The 26495-nt window shown below is 44.1% G+C and overlaps 1 protein-coding gene across 1 annotated transcript in view; it reads right to left on the bottom strand.

Moving 5' to 3' along the window:
• The window catches only part of KIF25 (kinesin family member 25), a 37912-nt gene that overhangs the window by 8120 nt on the left and 3297 nt on the right, over positions 1–26495 (bottom strand). Inside the window, exons 3-11 of the mRNA XM_064158210.1 lie at positions 24919–25035; positions 22799–22937; positions 21067–21170; positions 18761–18849; positions 16487–16529; positions 13082–13149; positions 9031–9105; positions 5648–5797; positions 3805–3981 (exon numbers count right to left, since the gene is read on the bottom strand). Coding sequence (XP_064014280.1) covers positions 3805–3981; positions 5648–5797; positions 9031–9105; positions 13082–13149; positions 16487–16529; positions 18761–18849; positions 21067–21170; positions 22799–22937; positions 24919–25035 — 962 coding nt within the window. The remainder of the gene's footprint in view (positions 1–3804; positions 3982–5647; positions 5798–9030; positions 9106–13081; positions 13150–16486; positions 16530–18760; positions 18850–21066; positions 21171–22798; positions 22938–24918; positions 25036–26495) is intronic.

Genomic DNA, 26495 nt, shown 5'->3' with positions numbered 1-26495 from the left:
GAAGTAAAGAAACAAGCAGAAGGTTTAGATGACCCACAGTGAAAATCAGACAAGAAAGCTGAGAGCTTAGAGGTGAATCTGAGCATTTCCAATTCCCCACTCTTCTAACTCCTTGTACTTATCTCAGTTTTGAGCTATGCAAACAACTGCATGTAGACTTTTTCAGGTGGGGGCATAGTCCAAGAGGCAGAAGCTGTGAAGTAGTACTGAAAGTGCTGAAGAAGTGGTCTGCCAGCCTTGGTGGTCTATAGGCACAGTAGCTCAGCTCTAGAAGCGACTGAAATCTCTACACCTTCACACTTTGGAAGAAAAGACACAGATTTAAAGATTCTTGAAATCACTGCTCTTACAGAAGTGGAATTGTCCAGTTTATGTGAAGGTAGCTCCTGTTCTTTAGAACAGAATCATAGAGTCATAGAATGATTTAGGTTGGAAGAGACCTCAAAGATCATCTAGTTCTAACCCCCTGCCATAGGCAGGGACACCCTACCCTAGAGCAGGCTGGGCAGAGCCTCATGCAGCTTGGCCTTAAGCACCTCCAGGGATGGGATGAAAGGGCTGTACCAAATTAAAACATTTCCTCTGAAAATAAAGTAAGGGCATCTGAAAAACAGAACACTTAACCACACCATGCTTGTAGACATTTAAGAAAAGCAGCCACCTGTGTAACCAGGGCTGCAGGAACTAAGTAATCAGTACTGACTTCATTCTGAGCTCCACATGCTGGCCTGCCCTGTAACATCTCTGTCTCTGTCCATCCACCAGGAATATCAAACTGGTTGGTTGACCTGGCATCAGCAGAGAAGTAGTGGCTCCAGATCACACTGTTAGAGAAGGCAGACACTCGCACTGGGGTGATTTGACTATTGCCTCAAAGCCAAGGAGGCAGATCTTGCCTTCCTGAGTTTTGAACTGCATCTTCCAATAGCTGCTCAACCAGCACCAGGCAGCCTTCATGAGAATGTAGCAACAGGCAGTCTGCTTCTGCAAGCCTCTGCTGTGCACTAGCAAGGGGTCAGTGCTACATGCTACTGTTGTCTAACTAGCATTTGCAGAAGATAGGCCTCTAGGGAACTGCAGTTGACTTTAGAGGTAAACAGCATCCTCAGCCCAGTGCTGCAAGTTTGGTACAGTAGCTTCTTAGGAGGGCTGAGAGTAATAATTTCTATAATCTCTACAGCTTTATCATGCTTTATGCACTGCATGTTCCAGGCCCAGATTCTACAAGGAGAAGCCCTGTTGTGGTGAGGTTAAAAATTTGATGTTGAATGTTCTCCAAAGTCAACCGAGCCATAAAAGAAGAGAGTTTTTTTCTGATTCAGTAAGATGTAGATGTTAAGAGGAAAAAGACTACTGCACTTTAATGGATCTATGGAGAAGCCACAGCAACCCAGCAGGCCAATATATTTTAGATGAAATATTATCATAAATGAGGATGTGTTTTTATTCAAAGCATGAGCTGTGTACTTTAGATTTTGGGCAGCTGGGTGGCCTCGTTCAATGGTACCCTTACTTTGTTTGGGTTTGCTTTCTCATATTAACCTTTCTGTGTAATTATTAATATACCTTGCTTATGAACTGGATTTTTTTCACTGCTTGCATTGTAATTGAGATACAGATTGATATTCTTATTTATATTTGCATTAGAACTGACTATCACTTAGTTGAGATAAATGGTTTTAAAGAGGTGCCTGGTTCAAGGTGCCAGGTTCCTTTAAAATTTACAGAAGTAAATAAAGCAGCCATTTTATGAACTAGGATAAATGAAACCCTGCTGCAACTTCTGGTTCCTGCCTCTATGGCACAAGTCCATCTACATCGCACCTCTCCCTTCCCCAAAGCCTAGGAAATGAGTTGGTTCACCCACAAACTATGCAAAGCTCTCTTGGGAAGGGAGTAGGTATATTTCAGGAATGAAACACTACCAGCATGTTGTTTACTGAAATACCATCATTAAAAATTACTTAAAGGTTCTGTTGAGACAGGAAAAATTCAGCTCCCTTCATACCCACACTATATGCACCCATTTTAATTTTATAAATCATAGAATCATAGAATCAACCAGGTTGGAAGAGATCTCCAAGATCAGCCAGTCCAACAGAGCACCCAGCCCTGTCCAATCAACTAGACCATGGCACTAAGAGCCTCAGCCAGGCTTTTCTTGAACATCTCCAAGGATGGTGACTCCACCACCTCCCTGGGCAGCTCATTCCAATGCCAATCACTCTCTCTGCCAACAACTTCCTCCTAACATCCAGCCTAGACCTCCCGCAGCACAACTTGAGACTGTGTCCCCTTGTTCTGTTGCTGGTTGCCTGGCAGAAAAGACCAACCCCCACCTGGCTACAGCCTCCCTTAGTGCCATGGTCTAGTTGATTGTCTAGGGCTGGGTGCTAGGTTGGACTGGATGATCTTGGAGGTCTCTTCCAACCTGGCTGATTCTATGATTCTAATTTCTCTGGAAATCATATTCAACTTCAAGCCTAAAGAGCAGGTATACTCCAGATACAAATCCTTCCTAGGATATTTCTGTGATTATTTTTTCATAGAAAGAATGGAGAATTATGCAGCCTTCATGGTGAACAAAACCACTTCACATTTTCTCTGGGGTCTCACTTTTCTATGAGCAGTTCATTGGTTAGAAAATTGAAGTCTATAAATGTGTATAACCAGGAAGAATAAAAGTAGGTTTACACAACCCTCCAGTACATTTTTGTGTGTTTATCAAGGCTTTCTGGCAATAGCATAAACCCACATAAACAAGCTGCTACTAGTCTGTTATGTGAATAAGTCCTACAAGACAGAAATACTGCCTTCAATTATTTACACTGAGGGTGTGTTTTATTTTGATGGGGAGAGGGGGAATGTTTCTCATATCTGACTTCTAGCTCCTCCTGGAAGAGTAGAGTTTAGATCATGACAAGTATTATTAGAGACAAATGAAGAAAAACATAATGTTTCTCCCAGAAATGTAAAATGCTATAACACTTTATTACCTCCTATTGCAAACTGTTTCTTTTCACACACATTGTTTGCCCAAGGAACAGAGCATTTTTTAAATGTTGCTAGACTTCTCTCTAGTGCACAGGCAGAAATGTTTGCTTTGAGAATGTGGTTACAGGGAGAAGTCCAGTAGCTTAATTCCACTGGGTAGCATCATCTCAACATGAGCCAACAGTGTGCACTTGCAGCCCAGAGGGCAAACCAGATCCTGGGCTGCATCAGGAGAAGTGTGGCCAGCAGGACAAGGGGAGGTGATTCTCCCCCTCTACTCTGCTCTGCTGAGACCCCACCTGGAGTACTGCATCCAGTTCTGGAGCCCCCATTACAAGAGGGATGTGGAGATGCTGGAGCATGTCCAGAGAAGGGCCACTGGGATGATCAGAGGGCTGGAGCAGCTCTGCTATGAGGACAGACTGAAAGAGTTTGGGCTGTTCAGTCTGGAGAAGAGGAGGCTGTGAGGTGACCTTCTTGTGGCCTTCCATATCTGAAGGGGGCCTACAAAAAGCTGGGGAAGGACTTTTTAGGCTATCAGGACAGGACTAGGGGGAATGGAGTTAAGCTGTAGGTGGGGAAATTCAGACTGGATGTGAGAAGGAAGCTGCTCATCATGTGAGTAGTGAGAGCCTGGAATGGGTTGCCCAGGGAGGTGGTCAAAGCCAGGCTGGATGAGGCTGTGGGCAGCCTGATCTAGGGTAGGGTGTCCCTGCCCAAGGCAAGGGGGTTGGAACTAGATGATCCTTGTGGTCCCTTCCAACCCTGACTGATTCTATGATTCTATGAAGGATCAAATCATGTACTTACTCATACACAAGCAATGGAACATCTCTCTTTCCTTCTTTGGTTGTGACAACATCACGTTTGACACCAAATACTTTTCCACAACTGTCTTTGGCCAGAAGATCAAAAATTTCATTATTATACACTTCTACTACAGAAACTTCAACCCAGTAACTTCCTGGTGGCTTTTCTGATATCAGCCTGGAGAATAAAAGCAAAGAAGAAAATAATTTTTAAAAAAAAGGGTAACAGAAGTCAAGCCCCAAGCAAGCAATCTGCAAATAAAGATCTAATTTTTAATTGTAACCTAATTACAATATGGTAAGAGTGCTTATTAAATATGCACAGTTGTGGCTTTGCCTCACACATGCTACTGTTAAGCTGAAGAATCAGAACATGCAGTTAAATTATATGTCTAGCAGTAAATGAAACTTCATTTTCCAAACAGCTACACCAGCTTACATTTGTTTTCTCCACTAACCTCCCTCCCTCCTCAAGACTTTTTTATGCCATTTCTCTGCTGAACATCATTGGTTTCAGAGCTCAAAGTATGACAAATTCTAGCAGAGTGCAAGCAACGAATAAGCAGAGATGGTAACCTGTTGCAGCTACCTGTTTGCTGCTGCAGGAGAACATGATCAAAGCTCACACAGATCAGTGTGATCAGAGCAATGCCACATGGACTCCACAGGATTCAATGAGAATTATACCAGAGATTTTTACTGATCATTTTGGCTCTCATGATATAGTCTTGAGCATAGAGCACACACCTACACATTAGCATAATTAGGCAAGAACAGCCCAGTCTTTTACAAACACCAAGCCTTGCTTTTCTCATTAACGAGATGTCCACTTAGCTATCCTTTCTCAAATAAGGTAGCCAGCAGCTGTGGGAATCAAGGCCAGCATCTGCTTGTTATTATTCTTCTCACAGCGCATTCCCACAGTAACCTGCCCAGCTAGCCTCTCTGAGTGGTTATCTGTCCACAGGCTCAAAAAATTAATGCATTAAGAGCTATTCAGGAGAAGATGTACCATTAGACACAGTTATTCTGGTACAACTCTTGTTTTTTTAGATTTAGCTTACAGTGTTCTCCAAAACAAAAAATGCTGGAGAGGGACTTTTTAGGCTCTCAGGCAGTGACAGGACTAGGGGGAATGGAGCAAAGCTGGAGGTGGGGAGTTGTTCATCATGAGAGTGCTGAGAGCGTGGAACGGGTTGCCAGGGAGGTGGTTGAGGCCCCATCCCTGGAGGTGTTTATGGCCAGGCTGGCTGAGGCTCTGCCCAGCCTGCTCTAGGGTAGGGTGTCCCTGCCTATGGCAGGGGAGTTGGAACTGGACGATCCTTGTGGTCCCTTCCAACCCTGACTGATTCTATGATTCGAAAAGAAACAGGCTTAGCTGGCAAGAAAATCGAATCATGCATCAGGTTCAACTGAAAAATCTAATAATTCTCAAAGTGAGACTAGATCATGGTTAACAAACTCTAACCAACATTCTTTGGGCCTGGATTCTAATCTGGGTTCTCTTCACCTATTCCCATTGTCAGTTTTTACAAAACTTGCAAAAGCTTAATTGTGTTTTGGACTTCCAGAGACGTGTTTGAAATGCATTCAAAAGGTAATTAGGAACCTGAAAGACAGATGGTCTGAGAGCACAAAACAAGACTGCATAATCTCGTTTCAGAATGATCACTCTAAGCAGAACAGCCTGGAAATCTCTACGTGGAGGAGCAGCCAGGGAATTGTTAAATGCTAACCATCGTGAAGCTGAAATCAGTGCTGATAAATACATTACAAACTTTATTTCCTCTTTCCATAAAGTTTAAGGTGTCTGCCAGTGATGTGAGCTTCTACTTAGCTGTTACCTGAACACTTCTTGCGTAGCTCGAGGAATAATTCCAAGTTCTGATTCATTCTCCGTGCAGTATGCAGTGTTTTCCTCTAATTGTGGTCCCAGCATTGTGTAAGTCTTCCCACTTCCAGTTTGCCCATAAGCCATGATACACACGTTGTACCTGAAAATTACAAGGACTTTCAGTTATTTTACCCTTACCAAATCTGTTTGTTAGGTGGCAAGTCAAACCTCAGACAATTTGGAAACAAAAACCTGAAACAAAAAGAATCACTAAACACATCAAGTTGGAAGAGATCTCAAGGATCTTCCTGTCCAACCCTTAGAATCATAGAATCACCCAGGTTGGAAGAGACCCCCAAGATCATCCAGTCCAAGCCCTGTCCAATAACCTGGACCATGGCACTAAGTGCCTCAGCCAGGCTTTTCTTGAACATTTCCAGGGACAGCAACTCCACCACCTCCCTGGGCAGCCCATTCCAATGCCAGTCACTCTCTCTGTGAAGAACTTCCTCCTAACATCCAGCCTACACCTACCCTGGCACAACACATCCAAACAGGCCTTGAATGTCTCCAGAGAAGGAGACTCCACAACCTCTCTGGGAAGCCTGTTGCAGTGCTCTGTGACCCTTACAGTAAAGTTCTCCCTTGTGTTGAGGCAGAACCTCTTGTGCTGCAACTTACACCCATTGCTCCTTGTCCTATCCAAGGGAGCAGTGAGCAGAGCCTGTCCCCCAACTCCCGAACCCCAGCCTTCAGATGTTTATAAACATTTATTAAATCCCCTCTCAGCCTTCTCTTCTCTAAAAAGCCCCAGGTCCCTCAGCCTCTCCTCATCAGCCATGCCCTCCAGTCACCTAATTGTCCTCGTAGCCCTCTGCTGGACCCTTTCCAGCAGGTCCCTGTCCCTCTTAAACTTGGGAGCCCAAAACTGAACACATTATTCAAGATGAGGTCTCACTACGGCAGAGTAGAGAGGGAAGGAGAACCTCCCTTGATCTGCTGGACACACTGTTCTAAATATACCCCAAGATTCCATTGGCCTTCTTAGCCACAAGGGCACATTGTGTCAAACTGGAATACCAACAATTGCATTGTATTTCCCTCCTGAAAAGTGCATGGGTGTTCAGTACAGCAAAGTTAGCACTAGGAAAGAACACTGTTAATGGAAATCAAAAGGGGAGAAACATATTTTCCTTTAAAGCAAATAACCAAGCTTGATTGTTCAATGGTGTAAAGAAAGGAAATGTTATCTTACTCTCTTGCTGGCCTTCTATGGCTAACTGTAAACTTTGAAGCCTGGTGTGCTTTGTGTGTTTTTGCATATGGAACAATCTTTTCTTTCTGTATATTTGTACAAGAAAAAATTAAATGATTCATTAAGAAAGAAAAATAAAGAAAAAAATAAATGAGTGCAACACTCCTTTATGCTTAAGCTTGAAGTTGTTACAGACCTCTCTGGAGCCCAGACTTAAACAGTAAGGATCAGTAAAAGGGTTCAAGGTGCAGGCTAAATGTGTCTGTTTCTCATTTACAGTAGGAAGCCTGCTGAGAAATGCAGCTCATATGCACAGCCTTGCTGTCCTGAAAACCTGCTGTTTAAATGGCAGTTCTGGAAGAACAGGACAAGTGTTTTGTTTTCAAAACAGAATATTTCCTAACTGAATATAAAAATCTTAGCTTTTAGGACAGGATTCTCTCAATGTGAAAATTAGAAAGTGGGAAGTATAGTATATCAAAGTACAGATCAGATACATCTGGAGATACATAGGCAATATATTGAACCAAAACAACCATGAACATTGCAAAAGGAAAAGCAGAGAGTGAAAAGAGTCTTTATAAGGACTTCTTTTAATTTACCCCACTTAGTGGTCCCTGTGTTGCTCAGATATGGAAACTGTGGTGATTGACCCTTGGTAACCTAGTATAATGCCATATGTCCAGAGAATGCAACTGTGTCCAGAGAAGGGCAACAAAGCTGGTGAGAAGCCTGGAACACAGCCCTGTGAGGAGAGGCTGAGGGAGCTGGGGGTGTTTAGCCTGGAGAAGAGGAGGCTCAGGGGGGACCTCATTGCTGTCTACAACTACCTGAAGGGAGGCTGTAGCCAGGTGGGGGTTGGTCTCTTCTCCCAGGCAATCAGCAACAGAACAGGGGGACAGAGTCCCAAGTTGTGCTGGGGAGGTCTAGGCTGGATGTTAGGGGGAAGTCGTTGCCAGAGAGAGTGATTGGCATTGGAATGGGCTGCCCAGGGAGGTGGTGGAGTTGCTGTCCCTGGAGGCGTTCAACACAAGACTGGACGAGGCACTTAGTGCCATGGACTAGTTGATTGGACAGGGCTGGGTGCTAGGTTGGACTGGATGATCTTGGAGGTCTCTTCCAACCTGGTTGATTCTATGTGCCATACAGCACTTCCCCTAACCCAAGCAGCCCTTGTGGATCCCTCTGTGGCACGTGTAAAAGGATGGCTGTGATTTGCCAATATTCAAAATATCCTGGTATGACTCTTGTAAGCTGCTTTTAAGACAAGGAAACACGGAAATTTCAGTGTGCAGAATGCTGGGAACACGGATTGCCACTGCTCAACTATGCTGCTGTGGATGGAAAGAGACTGGCTTTCCTTCTGCAGTGAGGGAAGAGTCCAAGATAGCTCTACAACAACCACCTATAACAAGTGGAATTTGAGCTGGGGTGAGAAGGGAAGTTCTGCATAAGTCTTAGTTCAAGCCTGAAGGATTACAATATGCACTTCAAGGCTTTTTCACAGGAGTAGCTTAAGTTGGCTGTAGTATAAATGGCAAATCACACTTCATGAACTTAAAGCTCAAAATGATTACAAATACTGGTTAGTAGCTGTTACTGTATTCAAACCAGCATTCTGTTTCAATCCCAGTGCCTGAAGGAGCATTAGAACTATGATTGAGGATGCTCAGGAATTGATTGTATCACCTCCCGTGGCTTTTGCTGCACACAGAACCAAGACAGATGATCAGAGAGTGGCCCTGGCATACCTTTCATATATGAATACATTGTTGGAAAAGTTGTGTCATGCTACATACCATATGTGTCTTCAGCTGAAAACCAGTTACAAAACATAGCCTACCAAAACACAAAAGCAGAGGTAATACCCTCCATGAAGAAGAAATGCTTTAGTTCTCCAGAAAGAGACCAGAGGGAAAACGTGACTGTGTTCTCTAAATTTGTCTGCCCTGCTTAATTTTGTGAACAGTGTTTTCAGTGGTTACATGGAAAACAATACTCACCTGGTGCTGAGTAGAAAGAAAACAGGAAAATGGAACTGCAAAGTCACAAAACTTGACAGGACCACCTCTATTAGGACTTTTTTTTAAAATGAATTAGTTTGCCTTTCTCTTTCTTACTTCTGTGTTTTAACTTACCCATCCAGCAGAGATGTTAGCAAAGGGGCCACATCTGCAAATACCACCTCTTGAGACTCTGAAGCATTGTAAACTCTGAGAAACAAAGTGAAATAATTAACTGAACAAAAAATATGAATGTGTTGTCACAAAAATGTAGTTTCTGTACTTATGTTGTCTACAAATAACGCTGGAGGTCTAGGCTAGATGTTAGGAGGAAGTTCTTGACAGAGAGAATGATTTGCCATTGGAATGGGCTGCCCAGGGAGGTGGTGGAGTCGCCATCCCTGGAGGTGTTCAAGAAAAGACTGGATGAGGCATTTAGTGCCATGGTGTAGTTGATTGTCCAGGGCTGGGTGCTAGGTTGGACTGGATGATCTTGAAGGTCTCTTCCAACCTCGTTGATTCTATGATTAGAGACAACCCACTTAGTTCAGCATTTTGTTCCTGACAATAGCCAGGGGAAAGAGCAAGAAACATTATGGTGGCTGGAGACACCATAATTAATCTCTGTGCTCATTCTAATCCTTAAAAGATGTAAACTGGCCTCAAAACCAAAATATGCATTGAATCTCTGTTTAAATGAAAAAAAAAAAAACCATTCAGTTTCTTTTTGCATCTTCTTGAATTCTTGGCCTGGAGTAACATCCTGTGTCAATGTGTTCCATATTCTAATTATAAATTGCATGAAAACACACTCTCTTTAATCGGGAAAGGAGCACTTGTCTGGTGAAATGGACAAATACTGCATTCCACTCATGTGCTGTCATAATACACTGAGAAACCAAACAATATGCAGAGATGTGGCACAGTTCATATTGGGAGGACACAGACCCTAAACAGCAGTTCTCTATCCTTGCTTTGCATGCATATGCTTCAGCAAACTTCGCACATCAAATCTGCAAGGGCAATATAAATAAGCAAAAGCATGTCCAAACACTTTGCTCTGCTTCATTTATCATCTGCAACTGATGAAATATTCATAAACATCAAATTCTCCATCTTAACCAACCATTAACTCCATCCAACCATCTCTACCATACCAAGCATCTAACTAAATATGTGTGGAAATGATATTTTTTCCTGAACGAATTGAAACGACTCAGAATCATAACATGGGAGGGAGCTCTAAAGGTCATTGAGTCCAACTCCTCTGTCAAAGAAAGATCACCCAGAACAGGTCGCACAGAAACGCATCCAGACAGGTCTTGAAAGTCTCCAGAGGAGACTCCACAATCTCTCTGGCATCCTGTTTCAGTGCTCCATCAACCTTAAAGAAGACTTTCTTCATGTTGAAGTGGAACCTCCTGTGTTCTACTGTGTATCAATTGCCCTTGTCCCAACCCAGGACGCTACCAAAAAGAGTCTAGTACTTCTTGACACCCACCCTTCAGGTACTTATGAACATTAATAAGACCCCCTCTCAGTCTGCTCTCCTCCAGACTAATCAGTCCCCAACATGAATAAAAAAAGAAGTTATTTTAGTGAGAACATTCATACTGCCTTCATTTGCTCTTGATGGGGTCTGCTGTCTAATGAAGCAAACGGATTACTATGAACTACAACCAGGGCTAGAATTGCACTGCTAAGTAGTACAGCCATATCTAACTATGTCAGCTTCAGATTCTGGTAGCTGTTCAGAGGAAAAGCACAGGGCTCCATGCTACAGTAACTACTACAAATACTTACTCAACTGTCTAAAGGGGTTTTACTGTCACTACTTATCTGCTGTGTTAATGCTACCAGCACCCAAATGAAGTAGTTTGAGGTCGGCTATAATCACAACAGTGGCTGAAGCATGTACGTCCACTTAACTGGCCACCTGAGGCCATGAGAGATGCAGCACATCTGGAGAATCACTTTCTAAAAGCCTTTGTCTCTTTATCAGAATGATGACAGCCTTGCCCCTGTATAGCAATTAATGTTCATTTCACCTTGAAAATTCAGAGCTTCCTTTTTATTTTGCTAACTGATTTGCCAATAAAATTATAAAAGAGTAACATGCTGAAAGCTGGAATTTTCTTCCTGAGCTGAAATCAAATATTTGGACATTTATTAGTTCCATAAAACTTTGCTAAAAAAATAAACATTTTTGAGTTCATAAGAACCATATGCTCTTCTGTTTATAAAAAAGAGCTGTGCTGGGACACTGAAAAAATACTCCCCAAGAACTACATTCTTTAGGGGATTTACATTTTTTTAACCCTTTTCCTTATTATCATGATCTACACCACATGTCCAGAATCACAGCACCTCTGGAGTTCTTCCTGAGTCAATACCATTGACTTTGTTGCTGTACAGAGTTGAACTTAGGAATTCTGGTAGATGAGAAGCTGAATGTGAGTCAACAATGTGCACTTGCAGCCCAGAAGGCAAACTGCATCCTAGGCTGCATGGAAAGTAGCATGGCCAGCAGGTCAAGAGAGGTGGTTCTGCAACTCTGCTGCAACTCTGGTGAAACCTCACATGGAGAACTGTGTCCAGCCCTGTGCCCTCAACAGGAGGACATGGACCTGATGGAGCAGATCCAAAGAAGGGCCACAAAACTGATCAAGGAGTTGAAACACCTCTCCTAAATGGACAGGCCGAGGGAACTGGGATTGTTCAGCCTGGAGAAGAGAAGACTTTGGTGAGACCAAATAGTGGCCTTCCACTTCAGTACCTGAAAGAGAGCCTAAAAGAAGGCTAGAAATGGACTGTATACAAAGGTCTGTAGTGACAGGATGAGGAAAAATGGGTTTAAATTAGAGAAGAGCAGATCTAGGCTGGATGTAAGGAGGAAGTTCTTTACCATAGGGGCGGTGGAACACTGAAACAGGTTGCCCACGGAGGTAGTTGAGGCCCCATCTTTGGAGGTCATAGAATCACAGAATTCATAGAATCAATCAGGTTGAAAGAGACCTCCAAGATCATCCAGTCCAACCTAGCACACAGCCCTGTCCAGTCAATTAGACCATGGCACTAAGTGCCTCATCCAGTCTTGTGCTGAACGCCTCCAGGGACAGCAACTCCACCACCTCCCTGGGCAGCCCATTCCAATGCCAGTCACTCTCTCTGCCAACAACTTCCTCCTAACATCCAGTCTAGACCCAAGGTACCCAAGGGTGTTTAGGCACTTGTTGGTGTCTTGCCCAAATAAGGGTGAGCAAATCCTGCTTTCACCTGATATGGTCAGTTCTGCAAATGCCATTTTGATTGGGGAATCTCTGTGGCAAAGGAGCCTTTGCACTCGGGCAAGTAATATAAATTGAGCTAAGGAGCAAGCAGCTGAGCTGCTTCTGCAGCTGCCTCTGCCTCACTGTTCTTGGACAACATGTTTTGCTCTGCCTCATGCTTCAGACCAGCTTAGCCCCTGATGGTTTGGGCTTGAAATACCTGGAAACTTAAGTGCCTCAAGTTTCCCAGGAGAAGGCATTTAAGTGCCTCACAACGTGGCAAGAAGTGCCACCAACACTGTGTTCTCTGCACATCTGCAAGAGATCCTGCCTGCAACTCTGCAAACCTCTGTGCCAAGAGGAACCATGATCAGGTCAGAGATAGTCTGCCTCTTTCCCAGCACCCTGGGAAGATCTAGAAGACTCTCAATGGCCAAGCAGTTCCAACACTGCCACAAAGGAGCCAGAGACTATCTTGAAATTCCTACTCCACCACAGTGAGTAGCACAGACTTTCCCTAGGGCTGCAGGCTACCTGTTTGTAAGTGAGGCAAAGCCATTTTGTGGCTAAACTTTTCCATTTTCTGATTCTCCTACCTGAATGAATTGCCCATAAGCATCCTTGCGAAGATTCTCCCAACCGAATTAGAACCCAAATGTAACTAATTTGTATGTAGTTGTGGGCAGGGCTTTCCTGAAATAAAATTAACTACTTATTTTATAATTCCTGCCTCATTAATTGCCCCAACTGAATCACCATCCTGGGAAGAACACAAGTACTACATCCACAAATAAATAACCAACCAACCAACCAAATAAACAAATAAAAGAACATGACTTCTAACCAATGCCTGCTAAATATTAGCCTTTAATATACCAATTTCCCAGCAGTCCAGATTGCTACACAGGGCTACTCACCTCTCAAACTGAAAAGTCTTGTTTATTGATGCATGGCCAGGACGGCTACACTTTACAAGGACAGTTTCCTAAGAGAAAGCCAAAATACTTGCAGTTAGCATCATAGGCACATACACACACACACAATGAAATATTGATCATTTCCAACATTCCAGGTGGTGGCAGTACTTAAGGCTGAGGAAGTTCAAGCAGGAACTCCTGAACTTCCTTCTTTAGCAGGAATTCACTTTCCAAATCATAGAATCAAGCAGGTTGGAAGAGACCTCCAAGGTCATCCAGGCCAACCTAGCACCCAGCCCTAGACAATCAACTAGACCATGGCACTAAGTGCCTCATCCAGGCTTTTCTTCAACACCTCCAGGGATGGTGACTCCACCACCTCCCTGGGCAGCACAGATACAGGCTGGGTGGTGAATGGCTGAGAGCAGCCCTGAGGAAAAGGACCTGGGGGTCTGGGTTGATGAAAAGCTCAACATGAGCCAGCAGCATGCACGTGCAGCCCAGAGAGCAACCATGTGCTGGGCTGCAGCAAGAGCAGTGTGGCCAGCAGGGCAAGGGAGGGGATTCTCCCCCTTTACTCTGATCTGCTGAGACCTCACCTGAAGTACTGTGTGCAGTTCTGGAACCCTCAGCACAAGAGGGACATGGAACTGTTGGAGCAAGTCCAGAGGAGGGCCATGAAGATGCTCAGAGGGCTGGAGCAGCTCTGCTATGAGGACAGACTGAAAGAGTTGGGGCTCTTCAGTCTGGAGAAGAAAAGGATTTGAGGAGACCTTGTAGTGGCCTTCCAGTATCTGAAGGGGGCCTACAGGAAGGCTGTGGAGGGACTATTGACAAGGTCTTGTAATGACAGGACAAGGGGTTTAAACTGGAAGAGGGGAGATTTAGACTAGATGTTAGGAGGAAGTTCTCTACAGTGAGGGTGGTGAGACACTGGCACAGGTTGCCCAGGGAGGTTGTGGCTGCTTCCTGCCTGGAGGTGTTTAAGGCCAGGTTGGATGAGGCCTTGAGCAACCTGCTCTAGTAGGAGGTGTCCCTGCCTACAGCAGGGGATTGGAGCTGGATGATCCTTGAGGTCACTTCCAACCTAGACCGTTCTATGATTCTAAATTCAGTAAGAGATATAATTTAAAATCAATAATATGAAATAATGGATATAGATATGGTCACAGAATCCAGTTGTGATAATTATCATTTCTTATCAGTTGTTACTGCCTCCCTACTGAAGGCCATATCCCCTTTCCAAAGACTGCTGTTCCATAGAAGAGCCAGTGCAAGGGAGACTGTGACTGCACCTCCTGTTTCACTGTCAGCTTCAATGCAACCAGCTGACATAGCACTGAAGGCTGATGTGGACAGCTTGAAAGATTCTCTGTTCTGGGTAAGCACCAGGGGAAGAAACCTCTAGCTGAGGGTAAAGATAAGCAACTGGGGAGCAGTAATGCCTCCAACTGCTGATCTATTACAAAATCATTTCCAAAGAAAAGGAGGGCCCTGGCTGTGCTACTTCATGTTTTCCCAGCTCAGTGTTGAAGACAGGACAACAAGTTGCAACTCATGTGATATTCAGAGCAGCCTCTTTGCCATTCCCTAGAGGCAGGCAGTTCCTTTGCCCTGTGCCTGAGGCACTTGTATGCAAACAAGCACAGGCTAGGGCAGATGCCCCCAGTGCCTGTGCAGTTATGAGAAAGACAAACACATTTAACAGATCTTAGGTAACAGATCTTAGGTGAACAGCTTTCCTTCTGGAGGTGGTCACCTTTCTTCAGCAACTGCAAGGGGTGTCTGGAGTGATTAGGCACCTACATTTGGTGTTGTGAAAACATAGCTACTCAATCAAACATGCCACCTATATTCACTATTGCACACAGCACACCCTGCCAGAGATGGACAAAATTGTGGCAAAGCAGCAGGTGGGATCCTAGAACACAACCACAGAATGGTTGAGGTGGAAAGAAACATACCATGGTCGGGGAGGCAAACTCTCTGCTCAGAGCAGTGTCAGCTACAGCAGGTTGCACAGGACAATATTCAGTCAGGTTGAGGAGGAAGTTCTTCACCATGAGAGTGGTGAGACCCTGGACTAGGTTGCCCAGGGAGGTGGTTGAGGCCTCATCCCTGGAGGTGTTTAAGGCCAGGCTGGTTGAGGCTGTGGCCAGCCTGATCTAGAGTAGGGTGTCCCTGCCCATGGCAGGGGGGATGGAACTAGATGATCCTCGGGGTCCCTTCCAACCCTGATTGATTCTATGAGATTTTAGTATCTCCAAAAGCAGAGAGACCACAGCCTGTCTGGGCAACCTGTCCTGGTGTTTGACTGGTCTCACAGCCTCTTCTTATGTTTAAGCTAAATTTCCTATATTTCTGTTTACAACCATTCATCCATGTCCTGTCATCACCAAGACTCTGAGCACTTAGTACCTCACCTACTCATTTTCTCAGGTAATTACAGCAGCAGTGCTGTTCAGTGTCCTGATTTATGCAAAGTAGTTCAACCTGACATATAGTGTGCACTCACACTCTACAATTAATGCACAACAAGCTTCAAGACAAAGGTTCAGGTACTTGTTGCTATTATGCTACTCAGCCTCTCCTCACAGGGCTGTGTTCCAGGCCCCTCATCAGCTTTGTTGCCCTTCTCTGGACACGTCCCAGTATCTCAACACCTCTTTTGAATTGAGGAGCCCAGAACTAGACATAGTAATCAAGGTGTGGCCTGACCGGTGATGAGTACAGGGGAAGAATAACCTCCCGTGTCCTACTGGCCACACTGTTCCTGATCCAGGCCAGGATGCCATTGAGTCTCATGGCCTAAATAGTTAACTTCTTTCCAGAAAGATGAGCTTTGACTGTGCTGCAACTAAAAGCTCAATAATATACCATACCCCATAATTTTACTCGAAAATTGCATATCAATCCTAGCAAGAAGCATAACATCTTCAGTTGTTAAAAGCAAAATAAGCAAACAATTGTCCTGGGGTACCCCAAATTCCTTCTTCTTCTCCTTCCCTCCCTCCCTGGGTTTGAATGGGAGAAGAAGGCACGAAAACTTCTTTGAAATGAAAGGACTGGATGAGGCACTTAGTGCCATGGTCTAGTTGATTGTCTAGGGCTGGATGAGAGGTTGGACTGGATGATCTTGGAGGTCTCTTCCAATCTGATTCTATGAAATACCAGCTGCAGAAAAATCTGCAGTAATTTCACCACTGCAAACACAAAATCTCCAATTCACAGATGACTGCTAAAAAGAGTCAGGATGACAATAGCACAAATCACTTGCTGTTGCATCCAGAGATCAAAGCTGGACACTAAGTGACAAGAAAATGCCTAATTAAAAAAAAACAAAACAACACTCATGTCCCTCTTGGTTTTCCTTCCTGCTTTTGAATTCTACCACCAAATACTCACATCATCAGCTGCATATGTCACTTTTTCTGGTAAGTTTCTTTGCCTGTAAGAGAAAAGAAATAAAAAAGCCAATAGGAGAAAAAGGTACCTTTCAAACCACATGTTTCATTTAGCTGGAGACCACCAATGCTCAAAATGTCTGTCAACTACACATTGTCTGAATACCTTTCAGAATTGCCATTAGTGTTGTACCTGATACAAATACTAACACCATGCTCAATTGTGAATAAAAAACAAATTAAAATGCAATCAAGCATAATAATCTGCTTGAAAAAAAAAGAAATTTAGAACCAGTGAGACAAGGGAGGTTATTCTTCCTCTGTACTCAGCACTGGTCAGGCCACACCTTGAGTGCTGTGTCCAGTTCTGGGCTCCTCAATTCAAGAGAGATGTTGAGATACTGGAATGTGTCCAGAGAAGGGCAATGAAGCTGGTGAGAGGACTGAAACACAGCCCTGTGAGGAGAAGCTGAGGGAGCTGGGGGTGTGCAGCCTGGAGAAGAGGAGGCTCAGGGCAGACCTCATTGCTGGCTACAACTACCTGAAGGGAGGTCGTAGTCGGGTGGGGGTTGGTCTCTTCTGCCAGGCAACCAGCAACAGAATAAGGGGACACAGTCTCAAGTTGTGCTGGAGGAGGTCTAGGCTGGATGTTAGGAGAAAGTTCTTCCCAGAGAGAGTGATTTGCCATTGGAATGGGCTGCCCAGGGAGGTGAATGGAGTCACCATCCCTGGAGGTGTTGAAGAAAGGCCTGGCTGAGGCACTTAGTGCCATGGTCTAGTTGATTGTCTAGGGCTGGGTGCTAGGTTGGACTGGATGATCTTGGAGGTCTCTTCCAACTTGGTTGATTCTATGATTCTATGATTAATTCACATGCAAGCCATTATATTGTAACAAGAGACTTACACTTTAGAGCATTAAAGTGAAAACCACTCTCTTTTTAGGTGTTCGTCTGTGATCTGGTATCCATTACTAGTCCAAAACCTGACTGTGATTACCAAGGTCTGAAAATTAATCCATGTAAGTGTTCTTAGAATAAGACATAGCTTCACAACTACACTTTATTTAAGTTCCTTTCTGATGAATTAATAAAAGCTAGTCTTAATGATTGCTTGTTTGGCCCAGTCCATTCTGGTTTACGCTGCAGTTCAGTGTCTGATTGTATTATTCCGTACAGCAACAGAACCAGCAAGTGGGTTTCTTCCCAGGTACATCAAGCATGGATTAATACAAGTTTCCTCTCCAGGCTCCTTGAAACTTCTTGACTGTTGTGTTTGGTGTTATTTTATTTTAAACAATTCTATATATTTTTAAAGATTTGCCAAAAAGTAATAATCTTTAAAGCCCTGAATGTACTCTTTCAGAATTACCAGACAGCAAAAGGCCACCCACCTAGTTCTCCTCCTTTCTTTGTTTGTGTATGTTTCAATCCCTCCCTTCTTTTTGATGTTGAGTCACTTATGGAGAATTCAGCTTGTTATAAGACATACTTGCATCTAATCCCTCTTTTCCTTTTGGATCTTGGAATGCTGACACTTGAGTTACAGTTAGTGTATTATACGTCAGAGACGCAAAGCCGAACTACACTGACACAGCATGAACAGTGTTTGTGCTGACAGCAAATGTGTTCTACAGCATTAAAAATCAACTTTAAGGCCATGACTTCTGACAGTTACTACATTACTGTATCCCAGAATTTGTATAGGACAGTGAACACATTCTAAACTGCTCACAGCTGTGTTACTTCTATCAAGCCAGGGATTATCCATGGCTTGGCAGCACAGCTTTGGTTTTCTATACACGTGGACATACTTGTAGACAAGGGGAGAGAGAAGACAAGCAGGAGAAAGAAAAGATTTTCTACCACCATCACCTTTTCCCCCCACAGACAAAACCAGAAAAATCATGAAGAGAGTTGTTCTCATATACATAGACTCACAGAATGGTTTAGGTTGGAAGGGACCCCAAAGATCATCCAATTCCAATCCCCTGCCATAGGTAGGAATACCTGCCACCAGAAAAGGTAACTCAAGGCCTGAACTAACCTGGCCTTGAACACCTCAGGGAGGGAGCATCCACAACCTCCCCAGGCAACCTGTTTCAGTGTTTCACCACCCTCACTGTAAAGAACATCTTCCTACCATCTAGTTTAAACCTCCCCTCTCCAAGTTGAAACCCATTACCCCTTGTCCTGTCATTACAAAACCATATAGCTATTGTTTTGTCTTTATAATAATTCTGAGTCAGCTGAGTCCTAACACAGCCAAAATAAATTACCTGTCTTGAGATACTGAATGCCCAGCAGCAGTATCTAAAGGCAGTAATGGTCGGATCCTGCAGTGGACTCTGATATTTCCTCTCAGTTCCTAGAGTTAGAATATTAAAATGTATTGAACACAAAATACTGGAGAGAACAAACACACTGGAATCTGTGAAGAAGACATGAACGTATGTGAAAGCACCTGTTTACAAAACCAAGTCTTAAACTCTGTAGAGAGAAAAAGTATCAATATCATTTCATTTGCATTGAGAAGTAGGAGAAAGTAGCTGAAGGAGCATGAGCTCCTCAGATCTCTGCAATGATGTAGTCCTCTCCAGACTACATAGGGAAAGAGGCTTTCAGTTTGAGTCATTTTCCCCTCTTTAGGGTCCTTCCCGTTAAGCTATTCAGACTCAATAGTCTCATCACAAGACAACAGACAAGATTACACACTTCATTTCTCTTCCACCAGCCCTGATGTAGATGTGGAACATAAAACATCTTATATCTTTTCTTCTGCAGTGTGTGTTCATATATGACTAAAATGCCAGTGACTGAATTGTATATACAGACTTCAGCATTATCTAACCTAGCATTTTTCATCCCTATTTCTTGGTGATCAGTCCTCATCTTGTATCAGGGCACACCGCTTGCCTGTGATGACTAGTGGTCACAGTCATTAAATTCTCCACTGCCCTGAGGACTATCCTTTCAGTAAACTGTAGAACAAGACAGAGTTTGGAAGTTAAGTACTTTTTAGCAAATAGCTTTCCTATCCCAAGTAGAAGAATCTTGCTTGAAGGAGGCTTGTGTTTTTAAAAAACAGATCCTGAATCACACAGCCCAAAACTAGTCCTTTGGGAGGGTTAGGAGGAAAAGTTAAAGTGAAAAAAATTAAAACAGTAATCCCAAATGAACCATCACTGGTGTTTGAGCAGAATACAGGTAGACATAGGTGGGCCTAGAGAGTGGTGATGAATGGTGCCACATCCAGTTGGCAGCTGTCACCAGCGCTGTTCCCCAAGGATCAGTGCTGGGCCCAGTCCCATTCAGTATCTTTAATGATGATCTGGACCAGGGGATTGAGTCCAGCATCAGTAAGTTTGCAAGCTAGGAGCAGGTGTGGATCTGTTGGAGGGTAGAAGAGCCCTGCAGAGGGACCTTGCCAGGCTGGATGGGTGGGCAGAGGCCAATGGGATGAGATGTAACAAGGCCAAGTGCAGGATTCTACACTTTGGCCACAACAACCCCAAGCAGCACTACAGGCTGGGGACAGAGTGGCTGGAGAGCAGCCAGGAAGAAATGGACCTGAGGGTATTGGTAGAGAGTAGCTGAAGATGAGGCAGCAGTGTGCCCAGGTGGCCAGGAGAGCCAATGGCAACCTGGCCTGTATCAGGAACAGTGTGGCCAGTAGAACAAGGGAGGTTATTCTGCCCCTGTTCTCAACACTGGTCAGGCCACACCTTGAGTGCTGTGTCCAGTTCTGGGCTCCTGAAATTAAGAGAGATGTTGAGATACTGGAATGTGTTCAGAGAGGGGCGACGAAGCTGGTGAGGGGCCTGGAACACAGCCCTGTGAGGAGAGGCTGAGGGAGCTGAGCTGGGGGTGTTTAGCCTGGAGAAGAGAAGGCTCAGGGTGGACCTCATTGCTGGCTACAACTCCTTGAAGGGAGGCTGTCGCCAGGTGGGGTTGGTCTCTTCTGCCAGGCAACCAGCAACAGAACAAGGGGACAGAGTCTCAAGCTGCGCCAGGGAGGTCTAGGTTGGATGTTAGGAGTAACTTCTTCCCAGAGAGAGTGATTGCCATTGGAATGGGCTGCCCAGGGAGGTGGTGGAGACACCATCCCTGGAGGTGTTGAAGAAAAGACTTAGTGCCACGGTCTAGTTGATTGGTTTGGGCTGGGTGTCAGGTTGGACTGGATGATCTTGGAGATCTCTTCCAACCTGGTTGATTCTGCAATTCTATGAAAACTAAAAGACAACCATTCTGCAATTTTGAATTGATAATTCTAAGAATTCTAGAACAATTTCAGAATCTGCAGATTTAGAGAAGAGGATGAAGGGAGTCAGGTTTTGTCCACTATTCAGAATAAATGCCCTCCTTACAGCAATATGTTACATAAGTGCATTTGGATGATGCTTGTGCATAAAAAGAACGAAGTGGGTTTTGTTGCAAGACAAATGTGCCTCAGTAAAGAAATGCACCATAGACAGACAGTTAGGAGGGGTGATATAACCATGAAAAGCATTAGTTTCATTGGTGAGGACATGATGGGCATCATTACAACACAGAAAGAAAATATTCTGTCATTAAATATACTCACAACTAAACTGTTATGCAGAGCTCTCCTCTTCTGCTTTTCTTTCTCGTATCTCTCTGTGACCTCTTGTAGAGTCTGCTCAAGATCAAAAGCTTTTATCTGAAACACTAGAAGAGAGCTGTTTCAAAGAACTAAACTCTGTGACTTTACAAAATTATTTTTTTCCAGTGGCACCTCATGAAATACAAACATGAACCTTTTTAACTTCTATCAAACTTTAACTAGGAGGTTTAGTTGCTGATTTACTAGACATCACTGAAAAATGCCATCAGGTGTCAAGCTAGCAAATGGCTCTGCAGTTACAGATAATTACAACAGGTATACATGTGAAAACCTGAAAATCAGTCAAAAGTACAAGATATTTAAAGGCAGTTCAAACCTGTCAGTTTAAGCAGAGTAATATTATCTGTCAGTGAAAGCTGAAACTTAAAGCTGAAATAACCTGCTGCTGGACGGGGCTGTCACTTGCAAGGCTCATGACATAGCTGCACATTATTAGATTCGTGTCAGCTAACTTTGCAAGAAGGTAATTTATCATTTATCCTCAGCCTCATTTACAGTGCTGCTACTCCTGTGAAACAGCTATAAAGGGTCCCCTTTGATTCAGGTACTTGAACTTCCTGAGTAGGATTTCATAACAAAGACTGATCTTTTGAACCCAAGGGAGTCTCCTTCACAAAACCATGGAGTGCAGTACAGGGCATCGGAAAAACCTTCTAAAAACAAAAAGGTTCTTTTCAGTCCAAATACGTTAACACTGATGCAGCCTTAAAGAAAGCATATAGCCTAGGAAGCACATAATGGAAACATCTGCAAAATGCAAACATTTAGGAATCCCAGTGGGAAATCAATCACCCAGCAATTAGTGGGCAGTTTGAAGACGTAGAGTTATCAGGCAGTCAAAACCAAGGTTTGAGAGCTGAGCTTCTGTATGTGCTATCTCACAAAGAAAACAGCACACTTAAGATCTCAGTGTGTCAGACATATACAATCATAGAATCAATCAGGGTTGGAAGGGACCAGAAGGGTCATCTAGTTCCAACCCCCTTGCCATGGGCAGTGACACCCTACCCTAGATCAGAAGTCTTTGATGATCTAATGTCAAATAAAAACCACATGTGTGCTATCTTAGCCTAGCTGGCATATTTTGGTGAGAAGGATTGTAGGCTGTGAAAAGGAAACAATGGTGATGCCTACTTCACTCATAGGCTTGCTGAGATGTATAAGAACAAGATCATAATCATAGATAAGGGAGCTGCTCTCTGTCTCTGGCTGCAGACAGTTCTCTCCCTAACTTGCTAACTAATCCTTCTGCTTCCTAATCACCCTGGTCGACCCTCTGAACTACCATGAACATAAGGCGAAGTTTGGGGTAGAGAGGTGAGAGGAAGGTGGAAGGGTGGTTGGGAGCCCCTCCTGGGGACTCTGGTTTCTGGAAGGGCTGTTGTGTTTCTGTATTACTTTTTAACTTGTCTATTTCTGTCTATTCCTGTATATATTGTAAATATCTGCTTGTATATTGTGCTAAGCTGTAAACATAAAGCTTCATTCAATTTCCAGAGCTGCTGAGTCTAGTCTGGGTGATTTTCCTAAGTGTGGGGGGCAGGTAACACCCAAACCATCACACATGTGCTACAATTTCAGTGATACATTCCTCAAAATTCAAACTCAGTCTTTTAGCATTGATAACACTGTGCATGTTACATGCTTGACATGTGAGTGCAATGAGCCTTACTTTGCATTGCTTCATTTTGCAGCTGTACCCCTTGGACTGCTGTCAAAACTCGGTGAAGATAAGTCTTGCTTTGACGCTGAAAGTCTTTTGAAAGCTCAAGAGCAAATGAATGGAGACTCTTCAGGTCTTGTTTAAGCCTCTTCTCAGTACGAAGGAAAAGAATATGTTATGAAGATACAAACCCAGCAGTTAGGGAAGAATCAGCAAACACAATTAGGGTGAAATCTCAGTCAGGAAGAACCCTCTGCTTGAAGAAAGGAGGTCTTCAGGAGTGTATCATTCAGCAGGTTTGAAGAAGAATCCTAAGACTTCAGCAAGATGTCATGGATCCCTACTATCTTATGGTGCATACTTTGACCACAACAGCAATGTGCCCTTGTGGCCAAGAAGGCCAGTGGGATCTTGAGGTGCATTAAGAGGAGTGTGGCCAGTATATCGAGGGACATTCTCCTTCCCCTCTACTCTTCCCTGGTGAGACCTCATCTGTGTGCTAGCTTGAGCCTAGCTGGGATATTTTGGTGAGAAGAATTAGATTATAGGCTGTATATTTCTGTCTATAGCTGTATCTGTTGTAAATATAAGCTTGTATATTGTGCTAAGCTACAAATATAAAGCTTCATCTTAATTTTCAGCTTGGCTGAGTCTAGTCTGGGTAATTTCATAAGAGTGGGGAGGCAGGTAACACCCAAACCATCACAATCTGGAATACTGCATTCAATTTTGGGCTCACCAGTTCAGGAGGGACAGGGATCTACTCAAAACAATCCAACAGAGGGCTACAATGATGATTAAGGGGCTGAAGCACTGCCCTATGAGGGGAGGATGAGGGACCAGGAGCTTTTTGTTCTGGTAAAGAGACAACTTAGAGGGGATCTAACTAATGTTTACAAATACATGAGGGCTGAGTGTCAAGAGGGAGGGGACAAACTCTTAGTTGTGCCCTGTAACAGGATAAGAGGTAATACATATAAACTGCAGCATAGGAAGTTCTACCTCAATGTGAGGAAGAACTTCTTTATTGTAAGGGTCATGGAGCACTGGAACAGGCTCCCCAGAGAAGCTGTGGAGTCTCCTTCTCTGGAGACTTTGAAGACCTGTCTGGATGCATCCCTGTGTGACCTGCACTAGATTCTGTGGTCCTGCTCTGGCAAGAGGGTTGGACATGATGATCTATGGAGGTTCCTTCCAACCCCTAACATCCGTGATCCTGGGAACACGGCTTCAGATATAACCGAGTCTCTTTCTTATTTCATCAAACAAAGACGTGTCTGAACATGTCTGAACTGGTCACAAGTGGAGTCCCTCTGGTCACGAGTGGAGTCCCTCAGGGCTCAGTTTTGGGACCAGTCTTGTTTAATCTCTTCATCAAGGACCTGGATGACAGGATTGAATGCACCCTCAGCAAGTTAGCAGGTGACATCAAATTAAGCAGAAGTGTCAATCTGCTGGAGGGTAGAAAGCCCTGCAGAGGGATTTGGACAGGCTGGAGCAATGGGCTGAGGCCAATTGCATGAGGTTTAACAGGGTCAAGTGCCAGGTCATGCAATTTGGCCACAACCCCCAGCAGTTCTGCAGGGCTGGGGGAGGAGTGGCCAGAGTGCTTCCTGGCAGAAAAGGACTTGGGGGAGGTTGGCGCACAGCTGGCTGAACATGAGCCAGCAGTGTGCCCAGGTGCCAAGAAGGCTAACAGCATCCTGGCCTGTACCAGAAACGGTGTGACCAGCAGGAGTAGGGAGGTGATCATGCCCCTGTACTCAGCATTCTTGAGATCACACCTTGAGTACTATATCCAGTTTTGGTCACCACAGCATAGGAGGGACATTGAGGTACTGGAGTGGGTGCAGAGAAGGGTGATGAGGCTGGGGAGAGGTCTGGCAAACATGACCTATGTGTATAAGATCCTGGAGCTCAGGAGCAGCCATCTTTATCTGCTTCTCGGGTGACTTTGCAGCCTTACTGCAGAAAAATCACTTTAAGTTTTAAGCTAAAACAAGCATGGATATACTTTACTGCAAGCACAATACAGCCATAGATCAGCTTCATATCTGACCATTTCATGGGGTTTACTATACTTGATAAGCATGTTAGATTATGCCTACATTATTACTAAATGTCTTTACCTTTATTGCTCCATGCAGCTGGGTTACAACAGAACTCCTCTGCAATTTCTGCTGCTGGCCATGAGCGGAGTAGAGCTGCAATACTTCATTAGTGCTTCTTCCAGCCAATCCTTGATACTGTTTGATAGGGGAAAAAAAGCACCCAAAAATTAGTTTAAAGCACTTCTGCTGTCTCTTTCATTCTGTTCCCTTTGTCCCTGTTAACATTTGTAACTCAATTATTTGATTGCTGTCTATAACTACCTGAAGGGAGGCTGTAGCCAGGTGAGGGTTGGCCTCTTCTGCCAGGCAACCAGCAGCAGAACAAGGGGACACAGTCTCAAGTTGTGCCAGGGAGGTCTAGGCTGGGTGTTAGGAGGAAGTTGTTGGCAGAGAGAGTGATTGGCATTGGAATGGGCTGCCCAGGGAGGTGGTGGAGTTGCCATCCCTGAAGATGTTCAAGAAAAGCCTGGCTGAGAAGAAAAGCCTGGCTGAGGCACTTAGTGCCGTGGTCTAGTTGATTGGCTAGGGCTGGGTGCTAGGTTGGACTGGATAATCTTGGAGGTCTCTTACAACCTGGTTGATTCTATGATTACATGTGATGCTGTAAATACATAAGTTCTTTGGTTTTAACTGGAGTCATGTGAAGGATCACCTTGAAGTAACTGGCTAACATGACAGTATTTTATGTCCTTGGAGTGGGAAACCTCAGGTTCAGATTACTGAAAGACTCTTACAGTACCTAAAACTCTCATCTATGCATGAGGTGGATGTAAATGGTTAAAACTGTACCTTCACTTAGGGAAAATTGCTGGTTACATAGCTGCTTTAAGGGTTTTCCAGTAGCTAGACCAGATACAAAATTTTTTTACGCTAACTTTCAGAAGAAATGTTTTACAATGAGGGTGGTGAAACAGTGGAACAGGTTGCCCAGAGGTGTGGTAGATGCCGCTTCCCTGGAAGCATTCAACATCAGGTTGAGCAACCTCATCTAACAAAAGGCATCGCTGCTTGCTGCAGGGGGACTGGAGTAGAAGACCTTTAAAGGTGTCTTCCACCCAAACCATTTTCATTCTATGAACTAAATTTAACATAAAAAGCTCTGTGAAAGGACACAAACCAGGAGGAGGACACACATACAGGTGTTAACTCCTAATGGAGCCCTCAAGTTAGTGTTGGCTTCCTGTCAATACTGACTACACCACATTCAGCAGAATTGCAGTGCTGCAAAACTGCACCAGTGCAGCACAAAGCTGAGTCTCCAGAGATCAAAGCAACCAAAGCAATTTTTATGTGATGTGGAGAAGATAGCTTTCTGATAATTTAAAATTGCCTATTATGCAAAACAATTTTTATAGCCAGGGTAAGGTAGAGGGGAGGTGGGAGGAAGGTGGAAGGGTGGTTGAGAGCCCCTCCTGGGGACTCTGGTTTCTGGGAGGGCTGTTGTGTTTCTGTATTACCTTTTAACTTGTATATTTTTGTATATAAATACCTGCTTTTATATTGTGCTAAGCTGTAAATATAAAGCTTCATTCAATTTCCAGAGCTGCTGAGCCCAGTCTGGGTAATTTTCTAAAGTTGGGGGGGGGGGGGGCAAG

This window comes from Pogoniulus pusillus, chromosome 18 (genome assembly GCF_015220805.1).
Source record: "Pogoniulus pusillus isolate bPogPus1 chromosome 18, bPogPus1.pri, whole genome shotgun sequence".
NCBI classification, from domain to species: Eukaryota; Metazoa; Chordata; class Aves; order Piciformes; family Lybiidae; genus Pogoniulus; species Pogoniulus pusillus.
This window is presented reverse-complemented; position numbering and strand designations above follow the sequence as displayed.